At 36.2% G+C, this 13,017-nt stretch overlaps 1 protein-coding gene across 1 annotated transcript; it reads right to left on the bottom strand.

Moving 5' to 3' along the window:
- Window positions 1-8,383: 8,383 nt before the first annotated feature.
- Window positions 8,384-9,463, bottom strand: LOC120274667. Its single transcript, XM_039281196.1, has 3 exons — window positions 9,398-9,463; window positions 8,864-9,211; window positions 8,384-8,815 (listed from the first exon to the last, which is right to left on the bottom strand). Exons 1-3 carry the CDS (start codon window positions 9,461-9,463, stop codon window positions 8,384-8,386), a joined length of 846 nt encoding a protein of 281 aa, XP_039137130.1.
- Window positions 9,464-13,017: the final 3,554 nt, after the last annotated feature.

Raw genomic sequence — 13,017 nt, 5'->3', positions numbered from 1 at the left:
GGCTTCCATGTGGACCCGGCGGGTCGGGCTAGCCCAAGGGTTAACCCGGCGGGCCGGGTCGGGTTGGCCCACACAATAAAAAAATTTAAAAATTCAGAAAAATTTTAAAAAAATAGGAAAAAAATAAAAAAAATTCAGAAAACGGATTGGGCCCGGTGGTCCAGGCCGGGCCGGGTTACAACCCAGGTCTGGCTCGGCGGGTTGACCCGACAGGCCAACCTGCTGGGTCACGAGTTGGGCTTGGCCCAACCCGTAACCGGCTCGTCTCTATGACATGCCGGTTCCGGGCCGGGCCGGGTTGCCGGACAGCCCGTGCCCACCTCTACTCTCCATTACTTGGCAGATTTTCCTATTTTTAATTTTCCTTGAAGACTTGACGGTACAAACATTTTGACAAAACACAACAATGAAAACAGAGTAGACAGTGCATAAATTTGCATGAAGCTTAATAGAAACCGTTGTCAGATGAAGATATTCACAAATCAAATGACATAGCAAAAACATTAACACGTTAATATGTATAGATATAATTCCAGCAACAGTACTACTGGCACTTAATATATCAATGTCATATTCTCTTTTTCATTTCCTCCATTTATTCATTCATTCAACAGGAAATGGTTTACACAATTCTTCAATAAGTCAAAGTACCATCACAATCAGCCATAGGGTCTTCCCATTTTTCGTCTATATAACGTCACTGGTTTTCAATTGGGCACAAAGCAAAGAAAACAACTTAAGAAACTCCATTTACAAGCATTTCACTTCACATCTCCTTATTTGAGGGCACCACTGAGCACTGCAAAAGAAATAAATGGATGGATACTCTTATTGCTTATTTACCGTTTGGTATGTTCAAACTGTTGTGTTTACTGGTGTTTCTTTCTCCAAAGATGGGTTTTGCACATCCTAATATACAGGGACAACAAGCCATTGTAAAGACTTGAGAGCTTTCCAGACATCTGCAACGGAAGGCCGCAAGTTTGAATCTCTACATGTTCATTTCACAAAAAGCAAAAGTTGAGAACAAAACAGAGTTAGCGCAATTCTGCAATACCTATCTATACATAAATATATTAATAAAACTTAGGTGTTATGTAGAAACAGTTCATATTATTATTAATATATAGTGTGCTTACTTTTGAATCATAGGGCCTCTTATTCTAACTGGAAGCATATCCAACAAATCAACACAAGTAATCAATCCCAATGAAGAAGGCAACATAGTGACAACACTAACAAAAAAACCACAAAGAAAAACATGCATATACACATAAACATTAGACAAACAAGTTTAGAATGAGAAGGAGGATGCGAATATCCTACAGTGTAATTATTCAAGCTTATTCAGATAGCAACACATTCCAATACATTTTTGAAACAAAGCAAGACTCATTTTGATTGGGCCTAATAGGCATGATAATGATAAAAAAAAAAATTCAGGTAAACTTACTTCTAATATTTTAAACTTATTATAAGTTGATCCAGTAGTGTGTATATAATTAATAGTTAACATTTATATTTCTCGAACAACATTCTACAATGTCAAATTGCTATACTTTAATTGATTTTATGTTTCTTGGTACTGCATTTGAATGTGTTATATATATATATATATATATATACGTGTTCAAGTATAGGATATATAAAACTTCCTACTGCCTTATCCATCAGAGGTTCAAATGCCTTAGTAGGCAACTTACAAATAATTTCTTCCAAAACAAGTTAATATCTGTTCAAATTCCAAGACTTCAATACATCCCAGACATTGGGATGCCAAAGCAGTCAAACTCCACCACTCAGTCTGCCACTATAATAGAAAGGTAGAATCAATCCAAATTTTCCACTTAAACACTAGTTTCCCTTACTATAATTTCAACAAAAACCCACCAAGTCCACTTTCTCCAGGCTGAAAACATTACCAGCAATCAATCTAAGATAAAACAATAAACAAACATCCCACACGAATCCAAGGAGAACTGCTCCCAAAACAGTAGTAGGAACCAAAGTGATGGAAATTATCATCTTTTTTGTTTTTAATTATTCTACCAACTAAGGATGAAAGTGCACAACTCAATTAGTTTCATACAAAGTTTTAATTTTGGATAAGGAAGGTTTTGTTATTACTTTTTGAATTACATTAGAATCTTTTCTTGATATTAAAAGCAAAACAAGTTTTAAAACCTTTCCATGTATTCGAGGTTAGCAAGAATTAAATACCTTCACGGTCCAATTCTAGTCAACCAATAGATTTGGTGATTTCACATCACGATGGACAATTGTTGGTATGCTAGTGTGCAAACAGTTCATGCCCTTGGCCTGTGGCATAGCACATAGAAGTTCAATTTACACAAGACTTCCCAAGAAATTATTAAAAAAAATTTAACATATCACATCAAAGGCCATTTTGATTCTTCACTTCTCCTCAATTTGACTATTTGGACAGTGAACAATTATGTGCGAACTTCCTCTGATAGATTAAGTTCCAGGTCAGTCAAGTGATGAAACTTTACCGAAATCAAAAAAATAGTGTTGGCACAATTTGAAATTCTAAAAGTAAAATCAACAAATAATAAGTGCTTTTTTAGCTAATATCTCTCAAAACTCCATAAATACCTATATATCCTTTAAAACATTGCATTAAACTTTATATCCCTTCAAATCCTCCTTTATTTGCTCCCCCAATCTTAAGTGGATAAGCCCATGGACATCAGATGGCTTCCCTAATGTTCAATTCTTGTTACATAACACAAATAGATGTTGAATACAACTTTGCTTCAAGTTCATTGCTAGATTCTGCCATGAAATATAAAATGTGGAGGTGGGATTGTTCTACTAGAACTTTCAAGAAAATGGTACAACCACCACTTCTTTCAAATTATCAGTGCACTTGTGAGATAAGGACCATTTTGGACAAAGTTTATAAAAAACCAAAAGACAGTCCAACAGATGCTTTGCAATCAATTAGTAGGCATGCAAACAATGTTGGAATATATTAAATCTGAGTTCATGCCAATGACTACATTGAAACCAATTTAAGATATTAATAATCTTTTCAAAGTAAGAATATGGAAATTGATTTCATTCATCTTAATCAGTGGTTCAATTTAAAGGAAAAGGGGATTCTCTTCCTACCTCGGAATACACTCGGAAACAGTTGATGGGTTGGGAGGGCGAGTCACAGCACCCACAAATAGAACAACATTTGGATGTCACAACCTTTGCATTATTTCCACCTAATGGCACATAAAAATTAAAGCTCCCTCATCAAAACATAAAGTGGCAATATAAAATCATGTAATGATTACTCTAGAAAACAAGTAACTTACTTCACTCCGAAATTCATCCAAAGCATCTCCATCAAAATCCTGGTCCAGGAATTTCATCACAGCCACTTCCTATTATTCATATACAGTTCAGGTAAATTATAACATCCCTTTTGCCAAAAAGATGTCTAGATTTTTTTGTGAAAAAGAGCCCAAAGGCTTTTATTAATAAAAAGAAAGAAACAAAGGAAAGATAAAATACAAAGAAAAACAAAGGAAGAAAACCAGTACAAAGAGAGAAGAGAACTAAAGTCTAAACTATCTAAAAGCTAGAAGACAAAGCCAGCTTCCAAGAAAGATTTCATAAGCCTATGAGGAAAGTCATGCCCAAAATGAAATAAGGATAATTGGTGGAGGCTATGGCCAAATGTAGCAAGCTTAGTGACAATCTTCAACCAAGCTCGAGGAATGATGCATAAACGTGGAGATCCCGCAGCAGTCAAAAGGCGATTGAAGTCATTGATCAAGGAGAGAAGACATCAGGAGCAAGCATTATTCGAAGACTTAAGTAAGCCCAAAATGTTGGAGTCACAGACGAAGATGATCTGAATTCTCAAATGATGATTGATAGCAAGTTGAAGAGCAGTAATCAAGGTACTCAATTCAGCATCAGAATGAGCATCAACAGTAAAAACATGGCAGCCTGCAATCGAAATGGACAAATTAGAAGAGGAAATGAAAAAGCCACCTTTGCAAACCTGATTGATGCTATTCCATACTGAGGTAGAGAAGAGGAATGGACCATCAAGATTGTAAAAGTTACTAATGATCAACTTCTTGCAAGATGCAATACCATCACAATAAATATCTTTAGCTCGGGAAATGGCTTTATGAGCAATAATGTGGAAGTTAGGTTTAACATCTCGGAAGATGGCATCACACCTAGCATTCCAAAGAAACCAGGCAGATAAAGCAATGATAGATTTCACCCGTAAAGAATAATTGAGTTGAGTAAGCCATCTGCCCATGACAAATCCATCAGGAAATTGTATTTGCTTAGAAAGTAAAGTGAAGATGAGAGCCCAAAAAACTTGTGTTTTGAAGCAAAAATGAAAAAGATGCTCAGACGATTCATAGTCAAGATTACAAAGGATACACATCCTTCTTGGGCCCAAATTAATGGAATGGAGAAATTCAGCAGTGGCAATTCCACCATTAAACAACAACCACAAAAAATGTTTTAACTTTGGGCATGACTTTAAGAGACCAAATTTTATTCCAACCAGCCCAAGGAGAAGGCTCAGAAACATTGTGATTCAAAAAATGATAAACAGTTGAAGCAATCTTATGAGTAGTCGATTTAGGAGCCCAAACCCATTCATTGAAAAAGGTATGATCAATACGACCCATTCTAGAAATAATCTCATAAGCATGGGGGCCAAAAAGAGTATAAAGACAATCTTGATCCCAACTATTATCATTACACAGATCAGAGCATGTGGGAGAAACATAATTAAGATGCATGTTAAAAAAAGTAGGTTTAAATGCGAGAGAAATCTCATCACACCAAGGATCATATAACAAAGAAGTAATAGAAGGGTTAACAGTTTTAATCCAGCAAAAAGGCTTAATAACAGTGAGTAGTTTGATACAGGACCCTTTTAAAAAACCAAGAGCAATTTAGAATAGCATCCTTCCCGAAATTAAGCCGCCCATATTTAAGATGAGCAATACTTACCCAAATGGTATCAACTGAATTCAGATAGTTGAATACATGTTTAGCCTTAAGAGAATGTTTGACAATCAAAAGATTGTGAAGAGCAAGACCTTCCTCAACTTTTTGTTCAGGTTATACGTCTCCAGAAACTACATGGATGCCCTTTCCATTGCCACTTTGTGCCAAAAAAAGTTCCTAACAATTTTAGTGATTTCCTTAAGGATGTAATCGGGAATAGGATAGACAAACAGATAATAAATAGGAATAGCTAGAAGGGAGGAATTAATCAAGGTAGATTTTGCTGCCAAAGAAAGTTTGAAAATTTTTTACCTAGAAAAGGTACGATTGATCCGATCAACCATAGGCTTGAAATATGAGGTGTTCAACTTATAAGGGGATATCAGAACACCAAGGTAAGTGAGGGGGAAAGAGGCTAGAGGGAAGTTCAGAATAGCAATAATACTTCTAGTTACTCTCGAATTAAACCAAGAAGGTAAATAGATAGTAGATTTAGAAGAATTGAGCATTTTGACCAGTTAAGGAGGTATAAATTTCAAACAAAGTTTGATGTTTCTAGCAAGGTGATCTAGAAGCTTTAGTGATAATGACCAAATCGTCAGCATACATAAGATGATTAAACTTATAAGACAGATTTAAATCAAAACCTGGAGGCATGCCAGAATTCATAGCCCAATTAAGTAAAGAGGAGAGGTTTTGAGACACCAAAATAAAAAGATAAGAGGAGATAGGATCTCCTCGGCAAACCTCTCGGGAAGAGGAAATCCGGTGAGGAAGGGATCAGTAGTAGGAATAGAAAAACTGAACTTAAGACCAAGTAGCAATCCAAGAAATCAAGTGTTAGGAAAATTCATTTTAGCTAAAGTGGCAAATTGCACTCCTACTAAAGCGTATCATATGCTTTTTCTATATCAATTTGAATTAACATCCTAGAAGTCGTGTGAAAGCGTGCTCAGTGAATGAACAATCTCTTGTAAAAGCGATAATGTTATCAAAATTACAGCGACTAGAAACCAAATCAACACTCACATTGATAAATTTAGGAAGAACACTCTTAAGCCGATTCACAAGGATTTTGAAACAATTTACCATGAGACATTACTGTGAGCCGGTGTTAATCATTATGAGCACAGGGATTATATCTTTTTGAATAAGAAGCGACTAAGCCCTGCCCTAGGAGATCAACATAGTGGGGTGGTCAAAAGAAATAGCAGATACAAGCTGAGGCGATCACCTAAATCAAACTAGAAACACATAAAATTCTACATTAAAACCATATAGTCAGGAGACTTACGGGAAGAGCTCCTAAAGAGCAACACAAACCTCGTCAGGAGAAACACTTGTCCGAGTAAGGCCCGGAACCATTCCAGATCAAAGGAGGCTGGAAAGTCCTTGGGGAAGAGCACAAAGCATCTAGAAAATTAATATTAGAATTATCAGTCCACAAATTGGTATAAAAAGCTAATAAACTCGCACTAAATATCGGGCTTGGTTAGTAACAGAAGAACCATTCGAATCATAAATTTGAGAAATGGCATTGTAATGGGAACAAATATGAACAGTATTATGAAAGAATGTGGAATTGTGATCACCATCCTTGAGCCAAAGTAAATGTGCTCTCTGAGCCCATTTAATGGGATTACAGTGTTAAAGAGAAGCAAACCTGGAATAACACTCCAAGAGCGAGGAGGTTTTGTCCGGGTCAAAATCATCAACTTCTTTAAGAGATTTAATAGCAACCTCAATCTCATTGATAGTGATATCTAAAGGAGTCAAACTTGCATTACTCCAAGAAATAACTTTAAATCGAGCATGGAATAAAAGGTGGGCAAAAGTGTGTATGGGATTTCCATGAAGGGAAACAGAACAGGCATCTCTGACTGCATCAGGGCACCCAATGTAATCAAGGCAAAAGTTATTAAAATGCAGAAAATATATTTACCACAATGAGGATTAGGAGAACCGTAAAGAAGAAGAGGGGCTTGGTCTAAAAAGATACCGGGTAAGTGAATTAAAGAGTAAGAAGAGAAGGCCGATAACCAAGCAAGGTTTACCAAGCATCGGTCCAAACGAGCCCAACGTCGGGAAGACCCGGACTAGTTATCGCACCAGGTAAAATGGAAACCTAAAAAATTAAGATAAAAAGATTATTTTTATCAATGAAATTAGAAAAACCAGTGGCCTTGCGTGAGTAGTAGTAAAAAGACCCTCCACAATGCTCAGAACTGTTGACAATGGAGTTGAAGTCACCCAAAAGGATCCAAGGGAGACCTAAAGTTGTCATTCTGGAAAGCTCCATCCAAGGGGGCGCTGAGAAGTAGCTCGATTAGAATTATAGATCACTGAAAGAACCCAATTAGAAGAGTTATTCAAAGAAATGACAAGATGAAACGCACGACGAGAAACTGCGATGAGGGTAACCTGACCAAGGGCCTTAGCCCAAAGGACAATGATACCTCCAGAAAATCCTTCTGCTAGCAAAGTAGCCCACTCCCAGTTTCTAGAAATTTTTGAACAAAAATGATCTGCTCTATCCACATTAGCTCTCGTTTCTACCAGGCAGATAATCTTAGGATGGTGAGTCTTTATCAAGTTAAGAACACGATCAAAAGTTTCTTTGGAGGAAATCCCCCTGCAATTCCAACATAAAATCTTAGGGCTAGCCATATAATAGATTAAAATAAAGGTAGCAAAGAACTTAAGAAGGAGCACTTCCATAGTAAGGGAAAATAGAGAAGACAGAAGTTGTAAAGATCAAGATTCAAGAACCAAAATCTCCGATGTCCATTCTTCCTTTCTTCAAGGAAGAACCCATCACGTGTGAACCTTTTCTAACCAAGGTTTCTTTGCAAAACTTCTTCCTGATATTGAACATGCGTCATGGAGTCACCTAGACCTTCATCATCAATCATAGCATCCGTCGAGTCATCTAAGTCATCGTCTTCTTGACCACTTCCTTCCGAGTTACCTCCATCAAGGGCCGAGATAACTTGATCTATAGCCATGGAATGAAGGTTCTTCGAGAAGAAAGAGTCCAAATTAGATGGATTCGAGATCGAGCAGCGAATGATAGGTGGAGGAGACCATGAGCGGGTAATAGGAGGGGTTGTATTTAGGAAATCAAGAGCGACAGGTGTGCTAGAGAAAGAAGAAGACTTTAGAACTACAGGGGCACTAGGAACTTTAGCTTGCATAGGAACATGAGCCCATTTCTCAGGGGAAACATCGAGGCTATTGCTTCGAGGAGTCAGGGAATTAGAGAGCTCAACGTTCGGGTCTCGAGGGACCAGAGTATCCTCCATCGAAATTTGGTCAGTATTATAATATTGAAAATGAGAAGCCCGAGAAAAGAGAATTCCACCTTTACTATGACTTTTCACACCTACCCAAGTACCTCAGGATAGAACGCCTTGGGAATGGAAAGAACACTGTTCTCCTCGTCTGTAGCACCAACGGATGCCGGATCAGGGCGAGGGACAGCTCCACGGCCCCGGGCATGACCGCGCCAACGAGAGACTAGCATCCAAGAACCGAACTCAGGATCTGGAGTAGAATTAATAGGATTAATCAATTCTTGGGGATCAACAACAGTGGAATCCATCTCCATTCTCATAGCAGCAACATCCTCAGTCTGAATTGGACGTACCGCCGGTCTCCATGGAACACGGAGAGGTGGAGAAGTCTGATCCTCCCCGGTTATTGTCGCATGGGAACAAGAATTGGTTCCGTGACCGATGATCCCACAAGTGTAACAGAACATAGGCAGCCTCTTATACAGAACCACAACAAACAACCGATGAGTATCGTCGCCGACCTAAAAACCCTGGCAAAGAGGTTTAGAGAGGTCGGTTTCAATACAAACCCTGGTGAACTTAGATCTAGATAAAGATATAGTAAGCTCATCGACTTTCAAAAGATTACCCAAGTGAGCAGTGATAGTGTCAAGGGATTCGCCATCCCACAGTTCAGCCAGCAGGTTATGCAGTTGCACCCAAACAGCAGCTATGGAGAGTTTGGCAAACACCGGCTCAAAGAATGGTTGCCAGGGGGTCAACTGAAGGGTTAAACCATTAAGAGTCCACGGCCCCTCAGTGAGAAGATGTTGCAAATCATCATGGGAGGCACATCGGATTAACAGAAATCCATTAGGAAGGTCCAAAATTTGAAGATCATGAATCATCACCCATTTTTCCATCAGATACTTCTTCATCTGGTTAAATAGGGAAGGTTTACCAAAGAACTTACCAAACAAGGCATTCTGAAACTTTTGATGAGTAAGAGAAAGAGACTTAGCATCAAGTTTGATGAAAGAGGAAGATGAACTTTTCAACTTGTCCAGCAGCTAAGGATTATGGAGCGAAGAAAATTCAAAGAAGCGAGTGGCTAAGGAAGCTACCTGAGCCCAAGAAGGAGGAGGGGGATGAGTAAGCGGGGGATGGGAAGTTTGTCCCCTACTCGCCATAGCAAAGGGGGAAGGAGATTAGAAAACCAGCAGTAGAGGCAAGTTTGGAGAATTGGAACCAACTGCCATATCCTATGTCCAGATTTACAAAGCAAACAAGATAAGAACACTATAGATATATCAAATAGCATAATAAAGCAAAGATCCTTCACATAAAACTTAGCCGGATCACCTAGAACATCTTTTAAACACAAAGCCCAAAGCATTTCGTAAAGCAGCTATGCAATGGATAACATGAATAACAAAACGGTATTCTATAGATAGTTGTTTCTATGACCTATTAAGTGACCTCTTCTCACTATGACAAGCTCTCTTGTTTTATGGGATCACTTGTGATCAGTGCCAAAGGACATACACTATGAAGAATACAGACCAAGAACAACATATAGGGAAAAAAAAGTATGCAAGAATTGAACTATTAAAATAATCATAATCAAGAAGCCTCCATCCTATTTTAATGATTACATCAAGTGTACTCCATTACCAGTCATAAACCAACATATGCCAAACTCGAATGAACATTTGCCCACAACCCATATCATCACCTGTATCAATCTCTTGCATCAATTTCTATACTAGAGCAAAATATTCCTTTCGGATAGATGCACTATAGAAGATTCAAACCTATATAAAAAAAATTCTCTCTCATCTCTAAATAAGTCAGTTAGGTAGTACTTCCTCATACAAGCTATAATCAAACAACTTTCATGACTGATACTCTCAAACAATAGGACTCTATCCCTATTGTCGTACATGGAAAATAGGAACATAACACGATCAATCAATAATATATATATATATATAATTAACAGCAAAAATTATTTGTTAGTCGTGTTGCACAGTTTGGTGATCAATATCCTCAACTCGAACTATCAGGCCCTATTATGAAATTCCTCACATTGCACATCTACTACAATTTCAATTGCAAACCATTGACCAGTTTTCCTGAAAGTAGCTCATAAAATGTCATAAATCCATTATACAATAAAGTTGGAAGATTGTTAACCACAAGACAAAAGTCTTAAAACCAATTAAGTATTGGGGCAAAAAAAGGCAGGAAATAACTCTAAAAACATAATTGGAAAAAGTCAAATAGTTTTTATTTAACTCGGAAGGTTTCTAATAACAAAGAGTGCAAGTGTTATCACAATTAACAACTCACCATGCCATTCCAATATGCACGATACACTTCCCCATGAGAACCTGCTCAATGAAACAAAAATTACATGTAATAAATTCTCAAGCAAAATATGTTTCACACTAAAAGACAAATATTGCTAGAACAATGGTCTCATCAGCTCCTTTTAGTACAAACAATGTGAAACAACCAATCACTTATAATGGAAAATAACAGAAGAGCTTCACTATTTTTATTATATCCTGATAGTAAAATGACATATGTGAATCAAATTTAGCTACATTTAACCTGATTGAGAATATATCAAATATTAATTGATATATAAAAATAATTTTATACGTACATGTATATCCTGATAGTAAAATATCAATATATCTTTAAAAATGGTTTTTACATATATTTATATATATATATATATATATATAGCACCTGCCCCATCAATAATTAATGGGGCAACAATTAAAGAAAGCAATGGCGCATTCTTCCTGCTTTTCATACTTTAAATTATTATCCACAAACTCTTCATTAAGCTCCTAACCGATATTCTTAACTAGCATAGGGAAAGCAGTGGCACATTCTTCCTGCTTTTCACACTTTAAATTATTATCCACAAACTCTTCATTAAGCTCCTAACCGATATTCTTAACTAGCATAGGGAATTTAATATATATATATATATATATATATATATATATATATATATAGGTTTTATTAAAAATAATAAAAAAGGATCAAGAATTGATTAGGCGAGGTATATAAAACTGACAAAAGAAAAAGATTTTCAAGATGGTATGTGCAACATTAATTTTAAAGTATATATGCAATAACTAACATAAGGTATAAGGAAATCAAAATTAAATAAAAAAAATATATGAATCCAATTGCCACCCTTTATCTAATCTATTTATTTATTCATTAATTATCTGTGTGTGTGTTTTGCGTAGAGAGGAAAGGTAATGGAAGAGAATAATACCTTGATGTTTAAGAACAAAATAAGTCTTTGGATTGATATTAAAGGATACCTACTCATTAATATATGTTGAATATCCATCTACATACAAATGATGAATTAATCAATAAATTCAATGTATTCATATATTTAATTGGACTAATCAAAATGCATAAAAGAAGCAATTGATTAGATAATTATTAAAATTTTACATTATACAAATTAATATAGAAGAGGAGTTGTCATTGCTTGATTTACCCACTAAGCCACTTTCTTCTTTTCTCATAACACCACTAGTGCTTAGAATTTCTGCGGAAATTAAACACAGACACATGTTTCTAGTGAACCCTCTATGTTTTGCACACCAAAAGATATATATATATATATATAAAGATATATATATTTTTTCATTCTTTTCCTTTTCTCTTTATGAATTTTAACACCATTTAAATTGGGTTTTAACAGGTTGGAGACAAAGATGAGACGGTGAAACAATGGTCAGATGAACATAGGCAGAGGTTGTCCTGTTCCAGGCTCTTGTTCTCCAAATTGTACGTCAAGTTATAAGATTAGCAAGGCAACAAAATTATTAAAGAAGATAACTCAGTTGAAAGAAAAACAGCTAGAAATCTCACTCATGGAGGTACAACCCCTAAACTAGGAACTTTCATGTATGTGTTGAAGCAGGGCAATGAGAACATATATTATTGAGTAGGTATCTTTTAATACAAACTAACAGATAAAGCAATCAGAATGATGGCCATATCTGACATGGAAGGTGCCAGTAAGACCACATGAGTGAGATTTCTGGCTGCAAGTTGCAACTTTCGCACCATGGAGAGTGAAAAAAAAAGCAACTTTCATGTTTTGAAAACAAAGAACTTTGTATTTCTCTAGGAAGATATAAGGGATGAAGGAGATCATGGAGATCTTGAAATTCATAACCTTAAGGTGATTTTCACTGCAAGGTCCAAAGATGTGTGTGCCCCCGATGAAAACAATTGAAAATATTAAAATGGAATGCTAGAAAACAGATGAAACATGCATGTTTCACTTGATGTTTTTATAAGATAAATGGTAAATATATTTTAACATTTCTAAGTCCACCAACCAATCACAAGACAGAGCTATCATCACCCTCTTCTAGACAATGAAACTTTTTCAATCCAATATGAAATTATTAAAATGGACAATAAAATAAGCCTAATCTACAGAGTGAAATCAAAGAGGTATTATAGATAGTATTCAAACAAAGCAGAACTATAACTAGTCAATTCTGTTTCAACTGTTAATATGAAGTTGAAAGAGATATGGTTGCATTATAACATCCTTCTTCACAAAAAGTTATTTGAAAAAAAAAGTTCCATTTAAAATCAACCATGAACTGAACAAAAATTCCAATAGCTAGGCCTAAGCAATTGGTTTTAGGTGTATATCCAACGTTTATAAATAAAAAACACTTGAAGA

The sequence above is a fragment of the Dioscorea cayenensis genome, chromosome 13 (assembly GCF_009730915.1).
Source record: "Dioscorea cayenensis subsp. rotundata cultivar TDr96_F1 chromosome 13, TDr96_F1_v2_PseudoChromosome.rev07_lg8_w22 25.fasta, whole genome shotgun sequence".
NCBI classification, from domain to species: Eukaryota; Viridiplantae; Streptophyta; class Magnoliopsida; order Dioscoreales; family Dioscoreaceae; genus Dioscorea; species Dioscorea cayenensis.
This window is presented reverse-complemented; position numbering and strand designations above follow the sequence as displayed.